General features: G+C 43.8%; 3 protein-coding genes across 6 annotated transcripts; 1 reads left to right on the top strand and 2 right to left on the bottom strand.

Annotated features, from left to right (window-relative positions):
* The first annotated feature begins 147 nt into the window (after positions 1 to 147).
* On the top strand, positions 148 to 4,566 carry C26H19orf44 (chromosome 26 C19orf44 homolog). The gene is made up of 7 exons (XM_040537442.1): positions 148 to 1,130; positions 1,379 to 1,730; positions 1,989 to 2,065; positions 2,465 to 2,936; positions 3,121 to 3,216; positions 3,344 to 3,510; positions 3,893 to 4,566. The coding sequence occupies exons 1-7, from the start codon at positions 567 to 569 to the stop codon at positions 3,977 to 3,979; spliced, it is 1,815 nt and encodes a 604-aa protein (XP_040393376.1). The 5' UTR covers positions 148 to 566; the 3' UTR covers positions 3,980 to 4,566.
* LOC121060042 (calcium homeostasis endoplasmic reticulum protein) lies at positions 4,516 to 17,469 on the bottom strand. Of its 4 annotated transcripts, none has more exons than XM_040537436.1 (18): positions 17,321 to 17,469; positions 17,032 to 17,205; positions 16,346 to 16,530; positions 15,439 to 15,576; positions 15,072 to 15,223; positions 14,594 to 14,705; positions 14,124 to 14,213; positions 13,228 to 13,462; positions 12,672 to 12,850; positions 11,872 to 12,268; positions 9,717 to 9,955; positions 8,778 to 8,911; positions 8,407 to 8,493; positions 7,952 to 8,101; positions 7,707 to 7,823; positions 7,122 to 7,216; positions 6,425 to 6,610; positions 4,516 to 5,622 (listed from the first exon to the last, which is right to left on the bottom strand). In XM_040537436.1, the coding sequence occupies exons 1-18, from the start codon at positions 17,343 to 17,345 to the stop codon at positions 5,585 to 5,587; spliced, it is 2,733 nt and encodes a 910-aa protein (XP_040393370.1). In that variant the 5' UTR covers positions 17,346 to 17,469; the 3' UTR covers positions 4,516 to 5,584. The 4 variants fall into 4 exon arrangements, with proteins under 4 accessions (XP_040393370.1, XP_040393373.1, XP_040393374.1 ...); XM_040537439.1 differs by having other exon boundaries at positions 4,516 to 5,204; XM_040537440.1 differs by having other exon boundaries at positions 4,516 to 5,204; positions 7,707 to 7,820.
* Positions 17,470 to 20,086: 2,617 nt separating this feature from the next.
* Positions 20,087 to 27,226, bottom strand: SLC35E1 (solute carrier family 35 member E1). The gene is made up of 6 exons (XM_040537443.1): positions 26,813 to 27,226; positions 25,879 to 25,949; positions 25,367 to 25,504; positions 24,487 to 24,612; positions 23,773 to 24,018; positions 20,087 to 23,309 (listed from the first exon to the last, which is right to left on the bottom strand). The coding sequence occupies exons 1-6, from the start codon at positions 27,198 to 27,200 to the stop codon at positions 23,076 to 23,078; spliced, it is 1,203 nt and encodes a 400-aa protein (XP_040393377.1). The 5' UTR covers positions 27,201 to 27,226; the 3' UTR covers positions 20,087 to 23,075.
* Between the last annotated feature and the right edge of the window lie 623 nt (positions 27,227 to 27,849).

The raw sequence follows: 27,849 nt of genomic DNA, 5'->3' as shown, positions 1-27,849 counted from the left end.
CTCGCGCGGCGAGATGCATGCTGGGGCTTGTAGTCAGCGCTCTGACGGCCGGGCGGCAGCATGTCTCCTTGGGATTGGCTGTTTAAGCTCAAGGCTCGGCGGCGGGCTGGGAGTGTTCTGCGCTGAGCCAATGAGGGGGCGGGATATTGGGGGGTCGGTGTCTCCGGGATACGGCCCCGCTCAGCCGCCTCAGCGCGTCCCGAGATGGCTGCGAGCGCTCGGGCGGGGAGGGCGCCGGTGGGCGGGGAGCAGGTGAGGCCCCGGCCTCAACAGGGGGAGTCGCGGGTCCCCGGCCGGTGAGGAGAGCCCTTAGCGGAGAGAGGGCGGGAGGAGGCGGCCAGGCGCCGGGGGGAGCGGGAGCCAGGCCGGGCCGGCTGGGCTTAGCCTGGCCTGGCCTGACCTGACCTGACCTGGCTTGGCTGGCGCTGCCTCTGCCTCTGCCTCTGCGGGCTCGGTCGCGGGAGCTTCACTTCGTGTCCTCCTCCGGGCAGGGGCACGGCGATGCGCAGCGCTGGAGAACCGCCGGGCCTTCCTCGCTCCTTCCTCGCTCCGGCAGCGAACTCCGTATGGGTGAGGTGGGGATGGAGACGGCTGGAAGAGCGCCGTGGCACCGCAGCAGGTTCCTCAAGGTGCAGGCCGTGGAAGTACGGGGAAACCAGCGGTGCCAGGCGCTGGGAAGTGCTGTGCAGGCAATGAACAGAGGCATAGCAAAGGGCGCTCCGGGTTGCACTGCCCACACGCGATCAAGCTCAGCGCTGAGGAAGGTGGCACAACTAGAAAGCAAAATCATGAATCGGAAGAAGCAGATGGAATTGCAAAACGCTGACTTCAGCCAGAAGCCTTTGAATGAAGAATCCCTCTCATCTGCTTCCAGTCATGAGCACAGCACAAGAGGCAAGAAATATCTGAAGAATTATGCTACAGCCAGTAGAAATACAACCGTCAGTAATGGCTGTCCTAAGGAAGAAGAAAGCATCCAAAGCCCAATAAAGAGTGGTACGGTTAAACAAAAGCTTGGTTTGGATACAGGCGAAAAGGAAATGAGAGAATTCACGGAGAACTCTCTGGAGTTTCCCAGTGGAAGTGAGAATCGGAGGGTTGTTACGAGTGATTCTAAGTGGAGTGGAAAGGTAAATACAGACTTCACTGGATTATGTTGTTTACACTTTCATAAAAGTATTTTTAATTGGTATGTCGCTATTTATTAACAGCAGAAAATAGTTTTTAATACTGTGTTTGTTGCTTGCTTGTGATATGTTAGCATCAATTCACCCTTTAAAACTATGGGGTTTACCCATTATAATCTCTTCCTCTTTTTAGTGATCTACATACAGTAAATTAAGTAACACATAAATCTCTTTTTCGTGTTCTTTTAAAGAGTAAGACTCCAGTTTCATTAGGAACACCTCCTCCATCTCATAAGGAAGTTTCACTGGCAGAGGTATCCAAAGCACCTTCTCTTCACAGCAGAGACTCACAGAAGAATGTTTTCGGTACAGTTGGTTTACAAACACCACCAGCCAGCAGAAACCTGTCAGCACTACGTAGTATGAAATCTCAATCACCATCTTCCACGAAAAACAATACTGTAAAAATTACCTTGCCTAGAACAGGCCACACCAAACAAACCCAAATATCACTTGGAAGCGATGGAAGTGAAATAAGATCATTAGATGATTTATTTTCAAAAGCAGCTGATGCAGAAGATTCAACCAGCGTAAGCTCAAATGGTAAGCTTTCACAAGTGTTGTCTTGATAGACCTGGCACAAATTGTACTAATAATCTACAAATAAACATGGGCAAATACTTGCTTTGAAAGAATTCAGTAGCCTAATTTAGAAAGAGCTGTTGCTAACTTAAAGATTTAAACAGTGACTGAGTACTATTACTTCTTAGTATTACACTTTTTTTTTCTTTTTGTCACTTAATGGAAAGTGTACTGTAACTTTCATCTGAGTCCTCATGGCAGTTTGTCGCTCAATTGCAGACTTCAGACTGAATATCCTGAGCCTTGATGATTTGGCATCAAACATCACCAGTGAGATGGCAGAATTAAAGCAGAAAGTAAGTAGAAATTCCATGCTAGTTCGTATCTCCATTCTGCCGTTGTTTGGTGAAGGGTGGAGGTTCTAAAATAAATACTTCTATGCTACCCGTAAGCTATCGGAGATGGGCATGGCTCACTAGCTGTAAAGGTTAGGTCAGGATTTTGCAGTCTACTGAAACTTGACCAAATTTTTTTTGTGTTTGTGTCTTTGCATTTCCTTCCTAAACTGACAACACTGGAAAGTTTGCAAAGTGACACAGAAGAGCAATGGTTTTGTCTGCTAATAAAGGAGTAGCCGACTCTCTGTAATATGCAGTGGAACATGCATGGAACATGCAGTGGATCAAGAATAATGAAGGCGTATTGAGGTTATGTACTGCTGATTCCTCTAACATACGTCTTTTTTGATTTTACAGGGGACAGACATTCAAATTACTCAAGAATCAAACAGAAATCCAAAAAAAGATACATTCCAGGTGGAAAAGGACCAACCCTCTCTTAAAATAAGTGCAGTAACTGGTGTGAGTGATCCTTCTGAAGGCGATACTGAAAAAAACGTGACTGAAGCTGATATCTCTGAACATTTAGGTGAAGTTTCTGCAGATTTTTCTAGACAGAGACAGGATTATCCTGATCATGACGAGAGAACTGTTAATTCAGAATATTCTGAAGACTTTGAAAAGTCCATGTCAACAACAGACAGGGAAGCTGTATCAGACATGCCAGAGGAACATTCTGAGAGTAGCACATATTCTGGAAAAGACCCATCTTCTTCAACATCAACACCTTTGCTTACTAGAGAGAGGCACGAACGGGTGCGCAGATTAACTGTAAAAGAAACCGCAGTTCAGACAGTGGATTCTCCGTTCACCTATTGCTGGTCAAAGAGTAAGTTCGTGTTTAAGTCAAGATACCGCCCTCTTCAGTCTTGAGCTTTTTTGTGTATTATATTCTAACCTAGTCAGCATTAATAGAGTTGTTAATTCAAGTACTGATGTTTCAAAAGACTGATTAAACCAAATTCTAGCACTGAACCCTCCAAACCCAGTAACTAATTTTATCCTATACACAGCAAACAACACTGCAGTACTTGGCCCACCTGTTGGAAACAGCTACATTGATCCAGTACCTATTGCCAGTCATGTCATCAGCATGGATGCAGTAGAAGGTAATGAAAAACATACTTCTTAATACTATTTTACTGTGTTTTATGCATGTAATTCCTACTTGGATTGTTTAGCACGTACTGACTGACTGTAATCTGTTACTAAAGCGTGCACTCTTCTTTCTTGCAGCCTTGACAGCGTACAGTCCATCAGTTCTTGTTTTAAATGCCATGCTAAAACAGCACTTGACGTTGACCCAGCAGTTTGTGGAGAACATTCAGCACCTTCACTTATGCCTCGTGGAGTCATTAGAGAATGAGAAGTTCCACTATCACACACTGGAAGAGGCTAAAGAGGTATTTATGATAGACTAGATAGCAGCCTAGATAAGAGTAAATATATACTCCTTTCTAAACAATTCTAATAGTTGCACGTTTTGTTTTAATCGTATTATCACTGAATAAATTAATAATAGAAGACTGTATTATTCATCCCTCTATTAAGAGCAAGTCAGGTATTTATGTAAAAAAGGACAGAACTGAAGTCTTAATGGAAGCCGTAGTTTGAAAAGAATGAGTCTTCTACTCTACCCTTTATCTGTCCACAAATGAGGAAGGATCTTTGTGGTGTTACAACTGAAGCATCAGTTCTGTTGCTAGTTCTGTTCTTTGTGCATGACACAAAGATTATATATGATAAATATCTACACAGATAAATGGTGTATTTATTCTTTTGCAGTACATCAAGAATCACAGATCTCCACCTCTAACACTTGAACAAGCACGTGAAGAAATTCGGAAAGCACAGGAGGAGAAACTACTCTGACTCTATCAACACTAAGTAAAATTGACATTTACAAAGCTCCAGCTGCAACAAGAAACACTTTCAAACTGTACAGATAAGTTGTGAACTGTGCTAGGATTTGTACCAAGTGTTCTGTATCTTGTAATATATAATTTATTTTCCTGCATCTGTTTTTATTTTGTTTTTTTTTTTTTGTTCCTGTACATGATGGAGGGATAGATGCCTTCAGTCAGGCTACCTCAGTGTTCAGAAAAAAATAAGTAAGAAAACATTTCTCTAAAGGGAGTGTGGTAAGTCAGCGCAGGCTCTGTGTTTATCACATAGCTCATTTATCTCTGATCATGGTAGAAAGGAAAAATCTATATGAAGCACCAAGGACTGTGCTCACAGTAGAAAAATACCATCCTGACCTTAGTGCCTTATTTAAAAAGCCCTATTGGGTTACTACAAAACCAAACATACGCAACATTAAGGTAAATTCAATCCAAGGGAGGCTTACAGCCAATGTGCTGGAACCCACTTAGTCTCAAGTACGAGCCAGTATTATTTTTTATTAAAAAAAAGTGTTTATTGGAAGGCAAAACAATAAAATTCACAAGTTGATAACATACAGGTGTTGTATGCTGATTCACAGACAGTTACAGTTCCACAACTACAGTAGATCTAGAACAAAGTGATATTCCACCATATTAACTGAATGGTTTTAAGAGGGTTTCTGCTATACAAACAAATTACTCTGGGAAGAGGTTACCACCACGCAGACCTCTGGAGTGGAAGTGCAGTGTCAGGGCCTAATATCTTTAGCTGGTGGTCTCTGGAAACAGTTACAAAAGTTTTTTTCTCATTTAGGTTAAAGGAAGTTTCCAATAACATTTCACTCTTAGAAACTTGCAGAGCAGAGAAAATTGATTCTCTTCTATCGAACTAATTAGCTTTTATTAAAGGGTATATACAAAAATATAAAAGCTTAAAGAATGTCTTCCATTACAAAGCATTGAACATCCCTTAGAGCGCTTGAAAAGCTAGAACGGTTAACCCTCGTGTTCTGAACAGAGTTGTGACTGCAGCAGCTGGTGTGCAGGGGTGTTAAGTTGTATGGTAGGTTCTAACAAGCTTGCACAGTGCTCATAGGTCACCTGTACTGGAACTAGATGCTTCATTCCCCATTTAGACATTAGGATACACTGCTCAGCATCAGTCTGACTTGATCCCAAGGCAGCACCCCTCCACTTCAAATAGAATTAACCTTTTGAGAGAAATAAACATACATTATGGAACTAGAGACATATAACCATATCAGATAACGTCTGTATTCCACAGGAATGAGTGAATCACAATCCTGGACCAGGGAGAGCTTGACTGGGGCTTGAGTCTAGTATAAAATGGCTAACTAATTAAAAAAATTTTGCAAAATAAAATGGAAATTCTTAAACGTGCTAGACATGTCATAGTAACGACTGGCCTTTTTAAACACTAAATCACAAGTGTTGAAGTACATGTCATAGCTTTCCATTTTTCACCATAGTTTTAAAAGTAACTCATTTGTCACTTCCTCCAGACTTTAATCCGGATTTATACAAGTTTAATGTTTTGTAGAAGATGCAAGACATCTTTCTTCAGAGAGTCTTATTCAGGTGGTGGAGGGTCTTGCGTTTCACGCTTCACTGAAACAATAGGGAAAAGAGTGCTTACACATTCTGCAGTTACCTAAGCTGTCCGAAATGTTTCATGGAATGAGGGCTTTATTAATAAGGATTTTTTCCTTTTGAGCTTCATTTTAATTCATTTTATTATACAGATCTACTGTGGCCATAGGTAGAAGTGACTTTTCATCTGACACGCCAATTTTTTTCCTTTTAATCACTGTTAAGTGTAGTTCTATGTAACGCACTCTCTGCAAAAATCTATCATTCGGGTAATTCTCTCCATTTCCTAAGAAGCACCTCCACTTTTTCTGCACCCTTCCTGGAACTGCACTACTGTGAAACGTATTGCCAGTTCTGGGTTTGACAGAACACAGCACTAACTGTAGGAAACGAGGAGTTGGGCAGGGCCAAACAGTAAGCATGGGCCAGCTTCATTACAACCACAAAGACCTCCTTCCTGCTTTGGCAGCCATCCATCCCGTTGTATGGCTCCCTCTGCTACTTTTATGACAATCCTATTTTTTGAAGGACAAGATTTAAAGATAGAGGCTACTGGTGTTGAAGCCAGGACGTGGCTTACACAAAACAAGCTAATTAATATTTCAGAAATTAGAATACAACATAACCCTGAAAAGGAAAAGATGCAGGGTTAATCAGAGTGTATGTCTACTTACCTTGTTGGCTTTTTAAATCCATTACATTAGAAAGAACGAAGAGATACTCAATTTTGAGTTTATATTCTACAGTAAAACTCTAAATAGGACAAATATCACTAACAAGTCTGAACGGTTTTTTAAATTGCTTAGCAACATTCACTTACATTCATCTCTGGCCTTCATGCGTGCGATAAATGAATAACTTTTATTTCTTCGGTAGTTTTCGTAAGGGTCATCTAATGCAACTCCCACTCCTTTATATTGATCCCATTTGTCTCGGATATCCCCTCCTTTAATTGGATCCTGAATTCCTTGCTCCTTGGCTCCCAATCCACCAGACCCACTCCATCCTGCAGAAGGGACACAACATTGCAAGCCTGTACCTATTACATTACTAGAATTCTGAAGAATAAGCAAACGTTCTGAGAACAGCTAAAGAAAACGTCCATTCAATGTAGCAGGATAATATTTTTTTTTCCAAAAGCACTAACATGCAGCGAGCCTGGGAATACACAACACTATGCCTAAGAACCTTTAAGAGGACAAGGGGAAAGACAATGCAAGCCCAATCTGTTCGGTCAGAGGCTGATCTACACTGTTGGGAGATGAAACTCTAGGTAGCTGAACCCTATTTGATGCCAAACTCACATCCCTGTCTTCCATATCCTTCCCAGAAGGGCAACTACCATCATTATTCCACGTTCTGTGTACTTACATCTCTGAATATCCTTACTCAGCCCTCAGAATGTGAAGTTGCTGAAAAGGACGATACTTAGGAATGTGCAGAAATTAATGACGTCCAAGAGCTGAGTGCCTGATCATTTTTCCTGGCTTACGTCAGATTCCAAACCAGTACCTTACCCATTTTCACTAGCATCTGATGGCCTTTATTTTCTTCTCCAAGTCTTGATTCTGGTATAGGAGGCCCAGAACTGGAGCCCAAACCAGCAGAAGAACTAAGGAAATAAAAAAAGGAAATTAAAAACAAGCAATACTGTTCTGACCCAATGCAAGGGACTTTAAATCCTATTAACATCCAGTATAATCCCATTCACTCTACTAAGATTTTTTTTTATAAAGCTATTAGGTTATGGAGTTTTAAAGGTGCCGACAAACCTTACCTGATTCTCGGTACAAGGGAAAAATCAAACACTATGGTCTTCCTCACACAGATCTTGGAGGACTTTTCCTCCATTCTAGGAAGGCATACAAGGCCTTCAGAGTTGCAGTGTTTTGTTATAAAGAAAGCCATCACAAAACAGTAATGTTTTCTCTCTCTATATATATAGACACGCAAAGAGCATAAATACTATTACCAAATCTGCTTGTTATCTTTTCTACCATTTGGTGAAATGCTTAATGCACTCAGTTCGTGAGAAAAGCACCCTTTGTGGTACTTATCTGCACAATCCAGGTAAAAAGAGAAATAAACAAACAAAAGCTTACGGAGGAGTGGGGCTGCGAGACCGGGACCGGCGCCGCCTTCCTGGGGAGTAAGATTTTGATCTGGATCGTGACCGTGATCGCGAGCGGCTATGGGAAGAGCGGGACCTGCTCCGGCTTCTAGAAAAAGACAGCACGTGAGATCACACACACAGGTTTCCAAAGCAACATCCGGGGTTCTTCTTTCAGCCCTGAAGGTTGTTTCCCACTGCCTCCGACTTCCTAAGATTCACCCCATTGCACTGTACCTGGACTGAGAGCGTGAATAGGATCGTGACCGAGAGCAAGAGCGAGATCGTGACCTTGAATAGGAGCCAGATGATTTTGAAGATCGTGAATTGGACCGGGAGGATGAACGACCTCGGCTTTTAGACCGACTGCGAGACCGAGAAGGCCCACTGCACAGATAAAGGCAAAAAAACTCCAGTGAAATTCCTTGGAGATGCTTGAGAAATGCAAACGTAACTTTGATCAAATTCAAATTACACACAAGCATTATATTTCTGCAAACAATCCAATCAAAACCTGAGTGCGAAAAAACAAAACTATTTTCTATATATTAGACAGAATTTCCAGCAACTTAAAATCCAGTTAATTCCATCAACATATTGCTGAACAGATTTTCCCTACACTAGTCCAGGATAATCCTAGCACCTTCCAAATGAACAGCGTGCATCAGAAGGCCCCAGACAAGATCTCTCACCTATTTCTCTTCTCCTGACCTTTCCTCCGTCTCGCTCTCATTTTAGCTCTGAAGAATTCGTACAGTCCATTCTGCTCCCAGCCTTCACTGCAATAAATCAACCACACACAGAACCAACATCAGTAAAACTCGACTTCGATCCACGGAGCAATTAAGGATTTCCGCTAGATTTTGTAGGGAACAAAGGGCCTGGGCAGAAAGGTCTCACACATCTCAGTGTAAGATCAAACAGTTTAAAATACAACAAGAGCACTTATTTTCAGCATTAGAAGAACCGAGACACAGGCGAATGAAGAGAGAGGCACTTCTTGTTTTGAGACAGCTTCGTAGGGCATTTTCCTTACCATATTGTTAGCTATACCTACTCTTACCTGTTTCTAGGCCTGTCATGAGATGGTGGACTATAAAATGCCTCAACCGCAGCCAGTAGTCTCTCACTGGGGGGCATTGGGGGTGGAAGACGTATATCTTTAGGATCTAAAGGTTTATACTCATGATCTTCAAGCTGCCGGAAACAAAACAAATTACATTCTTGTCATGTGTCATGGGGTTGCTAACCTCAAGAGATAAATATAGATTTAACTGTGTAGGGACCTCACAATTCACTATTGGATAAAAAAAATGGTCCAGCAATAAGGATTCTGCAGATGACCCACTGCTTCCTTGTGCTATCACCACCATTTTGATTTCTATGAGGCAAGCCAGCACAACACCTATTGGAGCATTAACTGGATCACCAGGTAGATAAAACGCACGTCTTATCTATCCACCTCTGTGATAACAGTGCCTGGATGGAAACCTGGTAAAAGCTGGTGTATGCTGAGTAACACGAAGTTAAGAGATGGAATAGACCTACTTGTTCATCTCAAACACGGAATGATAAATGCACATATCCCCCAAGACGCTGATACAGGTGAATGTTCGCTACCATTCTTGGCACATATAACACTAGTGTTGCAAAACATCTTTGTAAGAAAACTCTGAATACCAAAACTAGTGCACAGTGGCCCCATCAGAACTGCAGGGTCTCTCTGCCCTTCTGAAAATCACTGGGGGTAAGGCTTTGAGAAGCACATGAGTCTTTCACATACACAGGCTCAAATGGCTTTCACTGGGACACAACACTTGAAGTTTTTACCATTTTCACTGCCTTCCCTCACCACCCGCCCATACAACAACGTGCTGAGCCTGAGGGCTGCTGGAGGGAAAGATGTGAAATTGAAAACGTACATGTCAAACTACCCATAATATTCACTGTGGGATTTTGACCTTTTAATCCTACAAGTCAGGGCCCAATTTCAAGCACTTACTTTTACAAGCGGAGCCATCAGTCCAGCAGGAAGATCAAAGTAGGGAACATTTGGCACCAGACTGGGATCATCATGGTTCATGTGAGGGGGGCCCTGTCGCCGCATGTGAGGAGGCTGCCCGTTAAATCCATGTGGGGGAGGCCCGAAATCAGGGTGCTGTGGCCCTCCCCAGGGAGGATGCTCGCTGATTCCAGGATGAGGCAATCTGTGACCGGGGTGATGATGAGGAGGTCCAATTTCTGCACAGAGTGGGAGGGTTAAAACATTTTACTTAGCTACGGAGAAGGGGAAAGCAATCAGAGAGGTGTACGTCAATTAGCGCGTTTATCCTAAAAACAAATCTTGGCACCTAAAGCCTTGCAGATCAAGAAAAGCAACAGAACGGAAGAACTAGAGGCTGGCTACAGGTCCGTGTTCACAGAAATCTTGCAGTGCATCTCTTTTTCTGGCTACAGCAGCCACTCTCAAGACAACAGGAAGCTAACTCTAAGCCACTGCTTACTTTAGGACATACTTTGGTCAAAAAGTACCACAAGAAAGATGCTCAAGAACAAAAGGTTTCAGATGCAGCAGGCCAGCTGCTGATGGGATCTATTTCTGAAGCCTAAACACACAATCGTGGCTTAGCATCAACCTAAACAGGTCCGTAACACACACTGCCTCTATGCCAAGTCAGTATACATAAAGAAATTAACGTGGCAGGAATTAACTCAAAGGAGTAGGTGACTAGAAAATGCTTTGTTTAAAGAAGCGTTTCGAGAAGAGGTAGAGATAATATCCTGTTAAAATAGGAGTGAGAGACATCCATCCAATCACTGATGGACAAACCACTTGCCATGAACGCCAGCATACCCTGCTGAACTCACTGTGCTATGCAGAGAAAAACAGAAGACTGAAAATCAATACCTTCTGCAGGGGGCCCAACGGCTTTTCCAGGAAAAGTTGTTATAGCCACCACACAGTCCTCACCCTCTGCTATTTGACTCATCTTTATTAGGATTTGAACAGAGGCTGCACTGTCATTGCTTCATCACTTTCCTAATTTTAGCTGGTTTAGTAGATTCCCCTCCTCCAACAGCTTTGCACGATACAACAGATGTTCCGGGTCATCAATACAACCCAAACCACAGCATCTTTTTTGAGCTTAAAAACCTTAATTTCCCCCCACACACACACCTCGCCCAGACAAGAAAAGCTGTTCTTCCTACTCACTACCACAACTCTTAAAAAATTAAAAAAAAAAAATCTTTGCTGCAGAAGTTAGACACAATCCTGAATGCATAATTCATTGGTTTTCAACCTTTTTGGGACTTGGGGAACTAAGAGTCTTTTAAGCTTAAAATAGCAACTCCTACATTGCCATTTTTAAAGTTACTTGTCACACAGAACCACAGGGATCTTTAGATACTATGTTGACAACTATCATTCCAGAATGATCATAACTTCTGGATGTGGAATAGAAACCAAATCAGGGCAGAACACCACCAGACTTCAGCAGGGGCCTGCAGCCAAACCCAAGCCACAAAGGGCAGGCACGCAGTGCCCAGACTACGTTCTCATACGTCCCCGTGTTCCAGCGAGAGAGCAAACCGAACAAGGAGGGAGGGAGGGATCATTTCACCAGACACTACACCAAGCCACACAACGCTAGCCACGCACAAGACAGAGAACTGAGAGCTTTTCTCTAAAAATAAAGAGGAAGAGAAGACGGTGGGTACACAAGAACAAATGCTTCCAGCCTGCCTTCCTCTAACCTCCTCTATCTAGGGAGGACCTAGTTAAAGAGACCCCATCTATGGCCTGATGTACAAGAAACTGAATTTGCAGGCAAATCCTGCTTCTCACCTCTGGGCTATTTTTAAACTGAAATAGTCACAAAAAGAGTACCCAAAAAGCCGCTGACTTGAGCTTGGATTACAGTTTCTGGTTATCCATACCCATTACAGAAGGAAGACACAAAAAGCAAGGGAGCATCCAATCCTGCACATATTTCCTACCGAGTCATTTAGTTGTAGCTTCCCAAACCAAAAAACTCAGTATTTCTCAGGAAAACCTGAGCACTCCACCAAGAATATGCTGTCACCCCAAAGCACTAAGGTTTGTAACAGCAATCAGTATTGCAACGTAAGAAAACCTGGCCCAGCACACACTTTACCTTGAGGAAAATCCCCCTGGGGGTAATCAAAACGATGAGGATAAGGAGGCCTTTCAAAGGGATGGCGAGGTGGAAAATCATCCTGCATGAAGCGAGGTGGAAAGCGGTTGAAATTATGCGGATGCGGGGGCTGGTTGAATTGGGGATGTTGCTGATGTGGAGGAAATGGGCCTCTGAAGTGAGGTGGCCGCTGCATTCGAAATGGAGGTTCCCTTTGACCCCCACCCCATGGAGGTTGTTCGTGCTGGTTGTTCCACGGGGCTTCAAACTGGTTGTTCCAAGAAGGATCGGGCTGGTTGTTCCAAGGCGTCTCACGCTGGTTGTTCCAGCCTTGATCTCTCTGTTCGTTCCACATTCCTTCATGGTTGTTATTCCATGGAGGACAGTGAGGTGGTCCCTGGTGGTAAAAATAACAAGCCTGGTCATTAGGCTACAAGCAAGCGATAAAAACATTCTACCGTTTAAAGTAAATATTGCCTCTGGACAATTTCAAAAAGAAATTTCTGAACAACTGTGGTCTTTTCCTGTCTTTTCTCTGAAGCTAAACTGCTAGGGAACCACACAGTGCTGAACTCGAAGAGAGTACTTCTTGTTCTGCTCATTCATATGGAAAAGTGCAAGAGCTGACAACCTGAAATAAACTTTGCTTTTAGCTGTGCTGAGAATGAGAAAGCTTTGGATTTGTATCCGCATTGATAACGTTCCCAGCTTTTCAAAACACTCGCACTCCCAAGATGGTCTTTCTGAATAGGTGAAGTTCCACCTCCCTCTACACCTCGTTTCAGAACGGCGCTCGATACCTGCTGTTGACCCCATGGTGCAACAGGGTGAGGTTGGTCAAACCACGGTGGTTTATTTGGAGGAATCTGATCGTGAGATCCAGGGCCGCGAGGTCCACCAGAGGCAGGATCCTGCACTCCAGACCCTGTCGCGTCATACTCTGTAGAACCAGCTAGGGGCAGCTGAGGTTTACCGTCATCTGGAACAAATTGGAGACAGTCAGAAGCATCCAGCTCACAGGCAGTTACTAACACCAGCACGCTTACAAGACTCCATTAGAATTTTGCTGGGTACATACCCACACATTCTACAGAAATCTACTACTGTGAGAGAGCATTTCTGATTTCAATTTAACACTCATAACTTTTTTTCTCATTTATATTCAAGCATCAGGCTACACCAGATGCAAGGATCCAGGCAGAAGCCTGAATCTGTTCGAAACAAACCAGCATACCACAGTAGCTCACAAGTAAAAAAAAAAAAGAGCAGGGAAATAAATAGATAGAAAAATAAAAACAAATCTCTCAATTTGTCCACCCACTGATTTCTGCACAGGTCCCCAGAACAGGTTAGTACCTGCTTGTGTAACAGGAGCAGACGGTGGAGCTGAGGCTGGAGCTGCTGTGGGGGCTTGAGGCGGTGGTGTTGATTTCACCTCATTCTCCAGAGGTGGAATTTGTATTTGTTGCTGCTGCTGCTGCGTTAAACTGTTTACAAACTCTTCGTGTTGAGTTTTTAGGTTCTGTATCTGCTGTTGGAAGGCTACCTGTACAGGCTGCACTACCGTTGCATACTCAGTGATCAAATTTGCCTGATAAAGTGAGAAATTAAGGAGAACAAAGTTAGTGCTGCACCTAAAACAGTTCCCCTATCTGCTCATTCAGAATCTCCTATATTGCACTCCCCCCACTTCCAAGAAATACATGAGAATGCAGGATAATCTGCTGGCAGAAGAATCTAGTCACACTACGAAGCTCTGAAGGTTTCCAAAATATTCTCTGCAGGCTAGAATCCACTGTCCATATTAAGTCTAGCTTTCAAATACAGCTGAAACCAACAGCATTCATTATTAATGCTAAAAATGAGTACCTCCTGCTGCCAAAACAATTTTAATGCTTAGCATATACAATTTAAAGCTATGGCAGTGTAGACAACTTAAAAGGTATGGTTTCTTTAGTTTCCCTTTTATCAAGCATCAATTTCCATAAAAAAAGAACACTCAAAAACATGCTCGACTGAAATGTAGTAGTTACTAATGCAAGCAGACTTTCAGGGATGATAGCAGCAGCCAGATTATTCGATCTTTGAAGTAACAAGGTAACACTTCACTTTTTTGTAATCCCTTGTAAACAACTTCGATAGGGAGGAAGAGGAGGAGTGTTAATAGTTGCCTCTCAAAAAGAAAAACATTTCTTAAATGTTCTTATTTATATGCATATTTTGAAAAGGGTTGCTTTTCTTTTGTGGCTAACCTGGTACTGGCCAAGTCCAAGAGCCGGGCTCTGCAACTGCTGAATAATTGATTCATCAAAGTATCCATTTTTCTCCCATAGTTGAAGAAGCTGCACAAATTCAAGAGTGAAAGGTGCTTAGAACTGATGAACAATAAAGGAAAAATTGAGACAATTTTTTAATTTTTTTTTTTTTTTTTTTTTTTTTTTTTAATATTTCCAGCTTTATCAAAAGACCTAGGATTTAGTCAGTTCTATTTGGAACCACCAAAGACTCAAACGCATTCGTCCTTTTAGTAACTGCTAAAGCCTAAGTACCTTCAGGTTCTTGTTCAAATAGGTTCAAATGCAAAGCACAGCTGTGATAAGATTTTGCGAAGACAACCAGACTAAAAACATCTCAGCAGTCCTCTTCTGTCCTTGTATTTGTGAATTTCCCTGGCATTAACCTAACAAAGCAAAGCATAGTTAAACTAGAACCAGATACTCACTCTGGCAATTTTCTGTTGCTTATCCTCCTCCACTGCTAAAAAACTGGTACAATAAATAGGTACAACCACCTTCTGTAAAGCAGCCAGAAGATCCCGTGCTTGCTTCCGCTGGCTTCAAAAAAGGAAGGGGAAGGAGAAGAGTTACTGCCTTTCTCTACAGCATTAAAAGCACTGCAAATCAATTCCTCCCAGCTTCCACTGTACCAAAAAATTCACAGAAACATACAGAGTTCCCTCCATTACGTTTTTGCTGTACAGCCTTAACTTGAATAAAAATACACAAATTAGATAAAAATTCAATTTCATTATTAAAGCACCTGATCTTTGTGCCAGCCACAGATGTGTTAAGACATCTGCTAAAAATAATAAATACATTAAAAATAAAAGGTGACTAGTCAAACTAAGAATATACATAGCAGAGACAGTTTTCACCAAATTAATCAAAACTTAAAACTGAAGAGCACAATTTAATCCTTACCAGTGATGCAATACATCATTAATTAAGTAAATCAGATGTAACCGAAGCTCAAAGTGAGCTCCTTCGGCTGTTATACGATTTCGCAGGTGCCCAGCCATCAGCTCACAGTGTGCAGGAGATTTTGCATTACTAAACATCCAGTTCTTGCCAGCCTTAGGAAAAAAAAAACAAAAAAAAACGCTGGTCTAATGTGTTCACATCATAAGGACTTTGTACAACACTGAAATAACTGCCAGAAGAGAAATTTTCAGGTAATTTTCTTGCCTACCATACAAAACGTAGCTGTTGTTTTCTATATAATCCCAAAATTTCGATTGTTCTTAATCCACAACAGCACCAAGTAACTGCTCAGACTAACATCACTTACTGAGATTGCATCTTTTGTGCACGTGTCGATTATTGGCTGCAACAGGTTGTCAAATTCATTCATATCTAACTGGGTTTCCTCCAAAACTTTCTGCATTTGTTGCTCTATTGCAAGGGCCACTGCTGATGTGACTTGCTCCTGAAAAAAATAGAGTTATAAAATAAAATTAGATTACATCCCATTTTCTTTTAGAGAACTAAGCTGCTGTATCCCAGGTCTCTTAGCCTCTTAACCATAAGCAGCTATCTCAAAGACCAAGACAAGCAATGTTTTCACACACAAATGTTTTGATTATTTGGTTTTGAGAAGACTGTTCTCATTCTTCAGGAAAAAACTGTATTCGTTTCCACTTCTTAAGTCTCTCCCTCGTTGATAAAAAAAAAAAAAAACGCGGACAGGTCCTAAAGATATAATCCAGGAGCGCTCCCTTCCTCCAGGAATCCCTCAGTTTGGTTGCCAGTAACATTAGGGCAAAGTGGTGCCTGCAAAAACACCTAGCTCAAATACACAGCACCTTCCTACCCCAAATCTGAATCTGCCTTGAAGTACAAGATTATTTTAGGCTACTGCTAAAGCACAACCGCATTTCTCACAGTTCCCAGCAAGCTGCAGCATTAAATGCAGTCACAATTTCTTCCACTCTGTGAACCAACAGGGCTTTTCATATACTAAATATATTATCTTAATCGAGGACCAATCTTACTAAGGCATCACATACATCTGTTCTAAAGATACGGTGGCAATTACCATGGAACAAAAATAAGCACAATAATGCCCCCTCTCCTCCCCAACAGCCAAACCCACCACCCACCAGTCAGATGGAAGCCTTTCTCTCTCCCTTCGCTCTGAATATTTACAGCCAGTGGTGGTTTAGGATAAGGCAGATGAGTGCTTATTTCACACTAACCTGTCTCATGGCAAGGAGATGCTGCTCCTGCTGCTGCAGGTTCCACTGACTCTGCTGGATAAGTTCCTCCACAGAAGGAGTGCCCTGAGGAGCTGGGATGGGAGCAGCCGGTGGTGGGAGAGACGGCTGGGGCAGCGGCTGGATCTGTGTCGTAGCCTCGATATCTTGACTTTGCTTGCACATCACTATCAGACAAAGTAAACTCTTAAAGCAAGCCTCAAGCAGAAGTCTGTTACCACCAGCCCATACACAAAAACTGTGCTGGTTCCAGACCCTCATTCTTTACGTAATGGTTCAATACAAAACGTCAATCGTGCGGATGGTGCAAAGAGAAAAGGGGGACAAGCGACTCCTTGCACAACGGCAGAGGAACGTCTCTGACACCAGCCCAGCTCCCGGAGCTCTGTGCGGGACCTCCCGGTTCCCGAGTGCCCCTTGTGCCCGCATCGCAGCCCAGCCCAGCTCCAAACCCGCAAACGGGAGGCGTGCAGAGCCGCGGGCAGGGCTCAGCCATCTACCTGGAGCTCAGAGGGCAGGAAGAGGCGGCAAACCGGTCCCGGCGGGGCAGAGTGAGGCCGGGGGGGCGCAAAGCGGCTCCGCCGACCGGGGCCCAGCGGGGACCGGGAAGCTGCGGCCGCGGGGGGGGGGGGGGGGGGGTTTAGCCCCGAGCCGCGGGCCCCACTCACGCTGCTGCTGCTCCAAGGCCAGCTTGTACTTGTAGTAGCCATAGAAGTCGCCCCCAAAGAGGAAGGAGAATTTGGGGTTCTCCTTCTGCTTCTCCATCGTCATCTTCTCGAACTCGGGCCCGTTCCGCGCCACGAACTGCGCCAGCTTGTCGATGACATTCCGCAGCTCCTGGTCTGTGGGGAGGCAGCGCCGTCAGCCCGCACCGGGCCCTCTCCCCGCCCCTCCACGCCCCTCCCAAACCTCCCCTTCTCCCCCCCGGCCCCCTCAGACCCCCGGGGCCGCGCTCACCGTCGGGCGGCAGCGGCATCTCCATGGCTGCGGGACAACGGGGGCGCCGCCGCCGCTGCTAGGCCGCACCGGCCGGAAGTGCCGCCAAGCGCCACGCGCGGCCGCGCTTTACGGCCGCGTCGCTATGGAGACCGGCCCCACAGCGCAAAGGGCGGGAACCTGACAGGGCCCGGCCCCCGGGGCGGGGAGGGGCTGAGGCGGAGGGGCGAGGTCCCAGCCCCCGGGGAGGAGCCGGGACGGTCCCGGTCCCGGTCCCGTCACGGTTCCTCCGCCGCCGTTCTGTCAGGGTTTCCGAAGCCAACTCGGCCCCAGGGCTCGCCCCTCGCACCCGGGGAAGCTGCTTCTGGGCTGCGGGTGGCTGCCCGCTCGCTGCCGTTCCTGCGGCAGCCAGTCGTTCTTGCGCTTACCAAGCCCTAAAAGTACATCCAAACTAAAAAGTACCTCCACATCCAAACTAAAAGTACATCCAAACTGCACTACGGTTGACAGAAATCCATAGAGCGCATTAAAAGAAAGGATGTCATGCAACATCTGTTGCATACTGGGGAAAATCCATCACCGCAGCAGTAGAGCTAAGGTAGACCACAGACATGATGCGAAAATGCTATGAACATGGATGTGCAGGGAGCCCAGTACAGAGCCAACTGAAAAATACAACTGTTAATTGCCCTATGAAGAGACATTTAACTCACACCTGAGCACTGTTTCTTTCCACATGACTTCATTTCTTTACACACTTAAATGTTCAAGTTGTTCCTAGTCTTTACCTTATCCTTCCTTTGGCACCTGATGGTCCATTATCTTTCAAAATGTGATTAAAACTATCTGACGGCTTGAGCATCCCTACTGAATTAAGGTGCTGATCTGATCAGCTTCACAGCCCAGTCAAGAGGTACAAGGCTTGGTGGGAATTGCTCAGCTCCCTCTGCTTACTGACACGATTTTTAGAAAATGCTTGAAGACCATTTATAGGAGAACTAGAGATGAATTGTAGAAGGCCAAAAGGAAGCCTGAGTATTCTAACACTTATTCAGTGCTCATATGGATTTATATTCACTTTCTTAAATTTCAGGTATTAAATTACACTTCAGGATTTCCAGTCACATAGATAACACTCACAGACATCCTCACAAAAAGGTAGAACTTTTTATTCTTAACAAGACATACCACGAAGAATATAAAAACTCAGAAAGAAGGTGGGTGTTCTCATGTATCCAAGTAACAACTGAAAAAGAATATCAGATACAGAGTCTGATGATGATTCTACATCACCCTGCAGTCCTGAAAATTAACACTGATCCCAGAAGACCAGATTAAGTTCACATCTTATCTAAAGATAGTTAAATCTTATTTAAAGCTCATATTTAAAAGTGATAAATTTTTCAAAATTCTTAATGATGCCTTCCAGCAAAAAGGTTAGTGCTTTGCACATCGGAGCCCATGCCGTCACCGTCCAGGCTGCCATGTTCATCAGCATGCAGCAATGGTTTATCCACCAAGTGCCCCAAAAACTATAGTTACCTGACAGAGGCGTCCGTCAAAAAACATCTGAACGCCTAATATATTTTAGGCAAGAAAGAGTCCCAGGCCCTGAAAGACTGATGCAATATCTTCCCATCATCCCATACAGGGATCCCAGATTCAGTACCAAGATCCACAGGCTGGAGGGCTGCATCACAGGCAATCCAGCTAAGTAACATCTGGAGCTTCACAGAATAGAGTTGAAATAAGAAGAGGAAAACAATATTCATATCATAAGGATTACGGGATTTTCTTGGTAAAACCACCTATACTCACATCAATTTATGGACTACTAACATAAAGAAAAAAAGATGGGTGGTGGCTGCCATCTGCATATTTGCACTTGCATATCTACATAACGTGATTTATCATACACCTGTGATCTCAGGATTAATGGATGCTTTACCAGATCGTACCATCACCATAAAGATATTTTCGAATTACCTTTAACAGCTTACAACATGGTTCAGAAACAGAAGCCTTAGAAAAACAAAACTTTCCCTTTATTTATATTGCACCTTTTTCCACAAATAGCTACATGGCAGAAGTTTCTTCTGCTGCAAAATGCTACATCAGAAAAATGTGGCTTTGAACACACATTGGAAAGAAAAGGTCTTGAGCTTCAGAAATCATCGTGAATTGACCCCAAATTACCAACACTTGTTTTTTACAAATCAGTGTACTCCTACAAAGCCTAAGTATTGCCTCAATTTGATTTATTTAACATTCAGATATTAAAAAAAAAAACACCCAAGTATTTTACCTGATGATAAAGATGCTCTAATCACTACTGGGTACTAAAATTTACTCTGCAAGGGAAATGCTTTCAAGAGATCTTCAGAGCACCACATGATCTAAGGAGCTATCAAGAAAAAACCCACACATAGTGGGGGGAGATTAATTCTTTCACACTGGTATTTCTAAACTATCCAGGACTGTTTTGGCAAGAATTTCCCAATTTTGTGATGTATTTACATATGTTAGAAATGCACAATTGAAATCAAAATATTTCTAAGGGTATGAGCAACTAGTGTCCTAACACTAGTTATGGCATCCAAATCATGCTAGTTTCAGTCTAAGTAAACATCCGGTGTCACACCCTTATTAGCAAAACATTAATCTGATTTCTCGTATGTGGCCATTACTAATGTATGGCACTCCCAAAGTCTCCTGCAAGTAAAAAAAAAGAAAAAACAAACCAACCCCCTTCACTTTAATAACAGGGTCGTTATACACGATTGTCTAGATATGCCCTTTTTATTCCAGTGTTTCCATACTTTCTACAGACCTATGTACATAAATACGTCATTAATTTACAAACCATGTTAAAACAAATGCTTCACCTTGCCAAACAAAATCTTGTAGCAGTCCAAGATTAAAATATATATATTACAACAGTATCAGAAACTTCCTTTACCTGAATGTGGGCAATATTGCTTAAGGACTTGGATTCAGGTACTCAGCAAAACCAGCTCTTGTAACTGATTCACTCAACCGTTTTAATTATACATCGTACCATGCAAAATTATCCCCGTTGACCACAGACGTGAACTACAAGAGCATGAACACTGTCAGACAGGCTCCAGGGAAGAAGCCCAGAGATTCACACTCTGGGCCCGGTGTGATATCCCTTATTTTGGGTCAGTCCCTTTCTGCTCTGCAAGTACAATAGTTTTGTTTCACAGACAAAGTCAGGCCATGAGCCCAGGCTGGAACTTGGGACAAGGTATTTTCAACAGAAAGCCCTCACCTGCTACCATACTCTTGACAGAAAAAGCTGAGCTAAAGACCTGCCACAGTAAGCGTGCATGCAAGCTCTCTCTTGAAAGAGTTTCAAAAAGATCTAGTTATGTTCTTCAGAGAGCAAGCCATCTAAATATGTTTAATGAAATCTCTGATCTGTGAATACAGTATGTGGAGCTTTATTCCAACTAACAGTTCCAAGCTGTATGAATATATTACAGTGGTAGACAGACCAGAAAATTTACAGATGAACTCACAGCACGTCTGTACATCCCTGGGGCCCCCACTGCTACTGTCTTCTGGTATTTCAACCCCTCCAAAGTAGGGAAACTGAGGCACAAAGAACACCAGCATTTGCAGGAGTCTAACAGTTTCCAGCTAGCTCCCTCTGAAAGCAGTCGAACAACTCCAGTTCCTCTCAAAAATCTCAGCCTAAATGTTTCATCCTCAAATCAAACTTGTGCAGAGCCAGAATCTAATCCAAATCCAGAGTCCCCATGATTCTTTCTACATTTTTGTAACAGCGCTTAAATATTGGGAAGTGAGCCTTAGAAACACACATGTTGCTCTTTACAGTATTAAAAGAAATCATTATACATAAATTAATACTGGAACAGGCAAAAGCAATTTCATACGAAAGAATGCTTTTCCTCATAATCTTGTCCTTGTTATTCGGGGTTAGAAAATAATTTATTCACATTTTATAAACTAAAAGCCCATGTTCTAACCTAGTATGAACAGACTAAACTCCAGTCAAGTCAAGAAGTTCTGCTCACGGACATTAGCAGCATATTTAACCCATCTCTGAAGTTTCAGATGGACCATTTCCTCTTTTGGACTGTATTGTGGGAGGCAATCTACATAACTACCTCCATAGTCAGCCAAAAGAATAAGATCAGGTTGACTTTGCCCTTAAAAATAAATTCTTTATTATCCAGAAAGGAGTCAAATCATCATCTCATATCATGGAAATGGTCATTTTTAAAGCAATAAATAGGTGGAGGGAGTGTTGTGTACAGCACCACACCCTAAATGTTGTCACTGGTATCTAATACCTGTCTAGTAAAAACACAATATTTATGCTATCAAAAATTTCACTGTACAACAGCTTTTCTGTTAAGGAAAGAAGGCCCCTAAAACCTTTTTTTTTTTTTTTTTCCTAAAGTAATAATAATCTGATTCAGTGAAACCAAAGTTCAACTGGTTTCATTCCTTTCATGCACAAATGCAGTATCTGATGCATGACAACCAAACCAACTTGTCTTGAATTTTGTTCATTTATACTAACTGAATCAGTTTTTATTAACCATAATTATATATTTACTGCTGATTTAAATATTCTTTTTCTTAACAATTTACTATTTGAGCTAGGGGAGTTGCAGGAACAGAGAAGGATACAAAGTGTAACTTCTTTCAGCTGAAAGTAGAAGTCAGACAAAATGCACAAAGCAACTCCAACTGCAGTAATTAAGAAACTTTAAAAAAAACAATTAGGGGCTAAAAAGATAGACTTAATTGTTTCTTGAGAATGATGATTATTCAAATTCATGCATTCATAATATATGAATCATATAAGGAAGCATAATTTATGCATAAAACTGAGAAGAAAACACCTTAGACCTTTCAATTTCTAACCAAGAGTTTTATAAGAGGTGTAACGCAAGTTAAAAAAAAATTTGTATTATTCCAAACATTTTATTTGTCAAGGTGTTTTCTGTATTGCCAGGGAAGAGCAATGTCTGAAGTTACAGGACTATGTTATTCAGAAAACAATGAGGATCTTAAGCTCTGTTAACTACAGCAACTGGGACAATAATGACATTAGAGAAAACTGTTTCTCTAGATATGAAGCTTGAAATATGCTTCTTGAAGGGATCAATCTTCCTACTGCCTATTCTTTCAGAAATACTTCTGGTTTGTCATCAAAACTGAAGGTATAGGCACAGAAGTAATTAATACCCACACAAAGTTTCATATTTGCTCAAGATGAATTCAAGACTACTTATCTGCAACTGATATACATACGTCAATCCTCCCAAGCCAACAAATTCTGATAATCAGAAGTGTGCCCAGTTACAATTTTCCCCTAAGCATCATTAAAACATAATAGAGAACAAATTAAAGGTCACGTTATCAGTGTGGAAACAAAGTACTGGCCAGAGTTTAGCTGCCAAAAGAATACTCAATTGACAGATTCCAAGCAGGAGCAGTGACACCAGGTATTTTGCTCTGAAGTTTTGTATCTGCAGTTCACCAGACTCTCTGTACAAGAGCTACACTGTGCATTTCGTTCCAGTGTCAGATCTAGCTGTTTCACATTTAAAGATCTGCTCGGCAGAAGCTGAAGGTCTGTACCACTTCCACTACACATGCATCTTCCCTTCTGCAAAACCTGTACAATAAAATGGCTTTACATTCATGGATGTACTAAAAGTTTCTGATAATGTTGGGGACACTTTGATATCACAGTCTATACCTGTGTGCCAGGACTCTAAATATCAAAACGATTTAAGTTGTAGGTAGTTGGATAGTTTTGCCGATTGTACTGGAAGTGATCTGTTAAGATATTGGTTCGCCCATACTGATAGTCTCCATGTTGTGCAAATGCCGTAAGTCCGTTCTGAGACTTTTCAGGAGTGTTTCGATGCCGGTCCAAATTCACAAGGTCTCCAGTTGTAACTGGAAGTAGCTGCTTCTTTGCTTCTTGGTTTGCATCGTATTTTGTCTAGGAAAGAAAGACGGAAAGAATGAACGAAAGAATGGTTTTCTAGGCTATCACCTAACATATCCTCATACCTAGGAAAAAAACACACACTTTTAAAACTACACCGCTATGTATATCTATTGGAATTTGAAAATCCTAGTGACTCCTAATAAAAATCTCATTCTTCTCATATGCCAAATCATTGCATTTCTCTTCTGCTCAAGAGATTTTAGTGAGTTACTTCCTAATTTTCATTTTTCGAGAAAATATTAAGATCAAAATTTGTTACACACCTAACAGCACCCGGCCTGACCCAAGCACTTCAGTACTTAGCTTTGGCAATAAACCCCCTCTGCAATAAGTTTTATGCCATGCGTAAAATTTTTTGTTCTGCTGCTGACTTGTTTTACAGACATAATTCAAAACTACTGGACTGTTTCAAGTAAGCTTCCTGAATAAACAAACAAACAGATGAACACCTTACCTTGTTATATAAGAAGACCCCTAGGATAGCTGTCATCATTCCAAGAACATTGGTGCTAGTAACCGGATTGCGAAGCATTATAAGGGACACCGTGATGACCATTATTCTTTTGGTGGCATTTGCAACAGAGTAACTTAGCGGGCTGATCAGGTTGAGAATACTGAAGGCAATGACATTCTGAGCAAAATTACAGAATCCACTGATTATAAGTAGCATCAAGGTCCATGACCAATGAGACATTGTGCTCTGTCAGGAAAACAAACATTACAAGAAAAAAGTTCATCTCAGCTTTTAGGTAAGCGACAAAGTAACAGAAATAAAACATGAGTCACTTCTTACCTGCCTTTCAATAGGAAGAACATCTGCAACTTCCCTATGGTTAAGAAGCACCCAAATATGCAACTACAGATTCTGAGAAAACACCTCTCACCACACACGTAACATGCACCCTGGGTGCATTTGTTCCTGTCCCCAGCTCTCGGTTCCTGAGATTCAAGCTGTCACACAAGCTACCTCTCCTAACCCTGCCATGAATTCTCATGATAAACTTGTTTCTTATACTGTTTTGTGAAACAGTTTGTGGGTGTTTCACAACCGTTCCTTCCATGCTGATGAGGAACTACACTGAAATACTTAAGTGCACTTTTTTGTATGGATGTATTTTTTTTTCCCTCCTGTCTTAATTGCAGACAGTTTCCCAAACATAACACTTACCAAGTCGTTCTCTACTAAGAAGGAAGAAAGATCAACCAAAACCCATGTCGGGATCATGAAGAACACAGCATGGCACCCAAGTATGTTCAGCAACCGAAGATGATGTATTCGGGAATCTCTTAACACCTTAGGAAAAACACCATGTAATCAGCAGAGATTCAGTAGCCAGGTAATAGTAACAACCTCAGACAGACAGATACACTGTGAAAATAAGTAAATACTGTCATGGTATGAATTCCCAATAAGGAAGACCATAGAAAAACAGATGTCTCTCTGAAAAACAACAGTTTCTTCACTGGTGACTCTCTTAGTATTAAGAACTTACACATTTAAAAGGCTCTACAAACCAGAAATCATTTTGTAACTACACACATTCAAGACACACCTTTTAACTTCCTCTCTTTGTTTCTAAGACTTCAAGGAGTGCCCAGTGTTGACACTGACTCATTCACCACAGGAAAGCGATTTGATACAGCAAGGTATGTTAAAAAATTTCAAATGAACTGTTACATTTAAGCACTATCAAACTGTCAGAAGACAGGGCTTTCAGGAAAGATGGGGAGAGACTTCACCAGACTGTGTAACAGTAAAGGATAACAGCTTTAAACTAAAAAAGGACAGATTTAGGGCAGCACAGGCTGCTCAGAGAGGCAGTGCCCAAGGCCAGGCTGGATGGGGCTTTTGGCAGCCTGGGCTGGCAGGAGGGGTCGTGCCCATGGCAGGGGGTGGAATCAGATGGGCTTCAAGGTTCCTTCCAACCCAAACCATCCTATTACTCTAGGACAGTCAACACCATCATCATCATCTGTACTGGAAAATACATGCTACTCCTCTGAAGGGTGACACTACTGACCAATACCACGAACAGCAAAGCTATTACCTTCTTTGAGAAGATATTCTGAAGTGAAAAACATAGAGTAGCAGCAAGTGCACTGATGAGTCCCCACATGTCAAAGGAAAGTTCAGTGACTGTGGCCAACAGGACCCCAGTTATTATGGGGATTAGAGACAAGTATACCTGAAAAAGGAATAGAAAAGAATAGCTTACATCTTCCAATAATTTTCATTTTAACTGAGTTTATACATACTGCTGATTTGGGAAAGAAAGGAGAAAAATAAAGCAACAGAACAAGGGATCAACTTTCATACTGTTGCAGCTTGAGGAAACTAAGTGACTACAATAAATGCCAGAACAACTCCAGTATACTGGAGAGCATCACCTTGCTCGATATTTAGACGTGTTAAAAGGAAAACGAAAGCGTAAGAACCACGTAATCTAATCTCAACCACAAAATTCACCCAAGTGACCAAAGCCAACCCTTCCTGATCCCAGCCAGCAAAGCACACCACAAAGACCAGAAAGGGAAGAAACCTCAGCAAACCTGTCCGCACCTTCGTCGTCTGCTTTTCCTTCATTATGATCCGTGAAAGAAGAACCACCCATATTGGCATCGTCGCTTTTACTGAGAATGGAAAGAAAATTTCGGTGGGGATGAGAAGCTTGGGCCAGCTCCATTACAGACCGTCAGCAGAGGGCGAGCACTGGGGATGGAGCAGGGGCTCAGCTCTGGTCCCGACACAGGCAGAAGAACCTCAGCCCACACGGGGTCATCCCTACCACTGCTTTGGGCAGCCGTACAAATATGGGACAGTCCTTTGTGGTGCTCGGGGACATCGCAGCAGGCACCTGTACGAGCACACGCTGGGGCAGGGGACACTGCAGCGGGCACCCACCTGAGCACACTCGAGGCTCTGGGTCCCTACACCAGTGTGAGCATGCATGGGGGACCAGGACCCCACACCGGGCAGCCACAAACACACACCAGGCCCTATAATGCCGCACCAGACCCGTGTGTGAGCACATACAAGGCTTTTCTTTACTCAGAGGGTGGTGAGGCACTGGCACAGGTTGCCCAGAGAGGCTGTGGATGCCCCACCCCTGGAGGTGTTCAGAATTAGGTTGGATGAGGCCCTGAGCACCCTGATCTGGTGGGTGGCGTCCCTGCCTGTGGCAGGAGGGTTGGAGCTGGGTGAGCTCTTAGGTTTCTTCCAACCCAAACCATTTTATGATTCATGTCACTACGTGGGACACCGACAGGAACCTGTTCTGGGCTTCAGGTCGCCAAGCAGGCACCGGTACAAGCACACAGAAGGGACCAGCACCCTCCGAGCACCCACCAGGCCTCACGTCACCCCCCGGAGCACCACAACGAGCACCCCCAAGGACACCCCACCGGGCATCCACAACCCCCCCGGGGCCACCCAAAGAAGCCCCCACAGGGGACCCCGGGCCCAGAGCCCCCTCCACACAGCCCCAGGCCCCCACCTGTGTGCGCGTAGGAGACCGGCACCCTCCAGAGCGAGACGTGGGCCGAGACGGAGGCGAAATACTTGCCGAAGGCGAGCGGCAGGATGTAGCGGGGGTAGGCGCGGGGCGGCAGCTGGGCCGGACCGGCCGGCGGCACCCGCCAGGCCCTCAGCAGCGGCGGCAGGAGGCCGCAGAGCCCCAGGATGTGGAAGAGGGAGACGGTGACGGGCCGGGGGAAGCCGCCGAGCAGCAGCTTGTTCACCACGTTCCCGCCGGCGCTCAGCCCGTACCAAGCCAGGCACAGCGCCGACACCCGGGCGCCCTCACGCAGGGCCGGCCCGCGGCCTCCTCGGCCCCCCCCAGCCGTCGCCGACGCCGGCCCGGAGCCGCCCGGGGCCGCCGCCATGGCTCCGTGCTCCGCCCGGCCGCCTCCGAGACGTCACCGCCGCCAACGCGTCGCTTCCCGGGGCGGGCCCGGCCGCTGCCGCCTCAGCGCCTACGGGAGCCGGCAGGGGCCGCGCGGCGCCTCCCGTAACCCCCCTCAGCCCGCTCGGCTCGGGTTGAAGTAGCCCGGGAGAGGAGAGGGGAGGACAAAAAACGGCCCCGGTTGTGTTCTCTGAGGTGTTTCGTGGCGTGAGGGGGGGTGGCAGGGCCGCAGGCGGTGCTGGAAAGCGCCTGGGGAATGCAGAAGTGCGGGCAGGGCGCTGTGAGTGTGCTGTGACTGAGGGAAAGGCAGGGCTGTGACTGAGGGAAAGTCACGTCCTCAGAGGCACGGGAGCTTTAAAAGTAACTCAAGGAAGGTGTAATGGTGGGTATATTAAAAGAGAGATGAGTACCTGTCAAGCAGGAGGGGGTTCTACACCCCATGTCATCCATGCACTCCTCCAAAAGACATTTCTACACTGTTAATGTACCTCTAAAAACATGCACTTTAGGGAATGGCGATTCCCAAAAGATTGGGGGATGAGCCATTTCACGTCATTCACTGAAAAGAGATGACAGTCTTATTAATTTAAGATTTTAGGACTAGAAGAATAAAGCCTGTAAAGCAGGTC

This window comes from Cygnus olor, chromosome 26 (assembly GCF_009769625.2).
Source record: "Cygnus olor isolate bCygOlo1 chromosome 26, bCygOlo1.pri.v2, whole genome shotgun sequence".
Classification (NCBI taxonomy): Eukaryota; Metazoa; Chordata; class Aves; order Anseriformes; family Anatidae; genus Cygnus; species Cygnus olor.
Note: the sequence above shows the minus strand (reverse complement) of the source record. Positions and strands in the feature narration are given on the sequence as shown.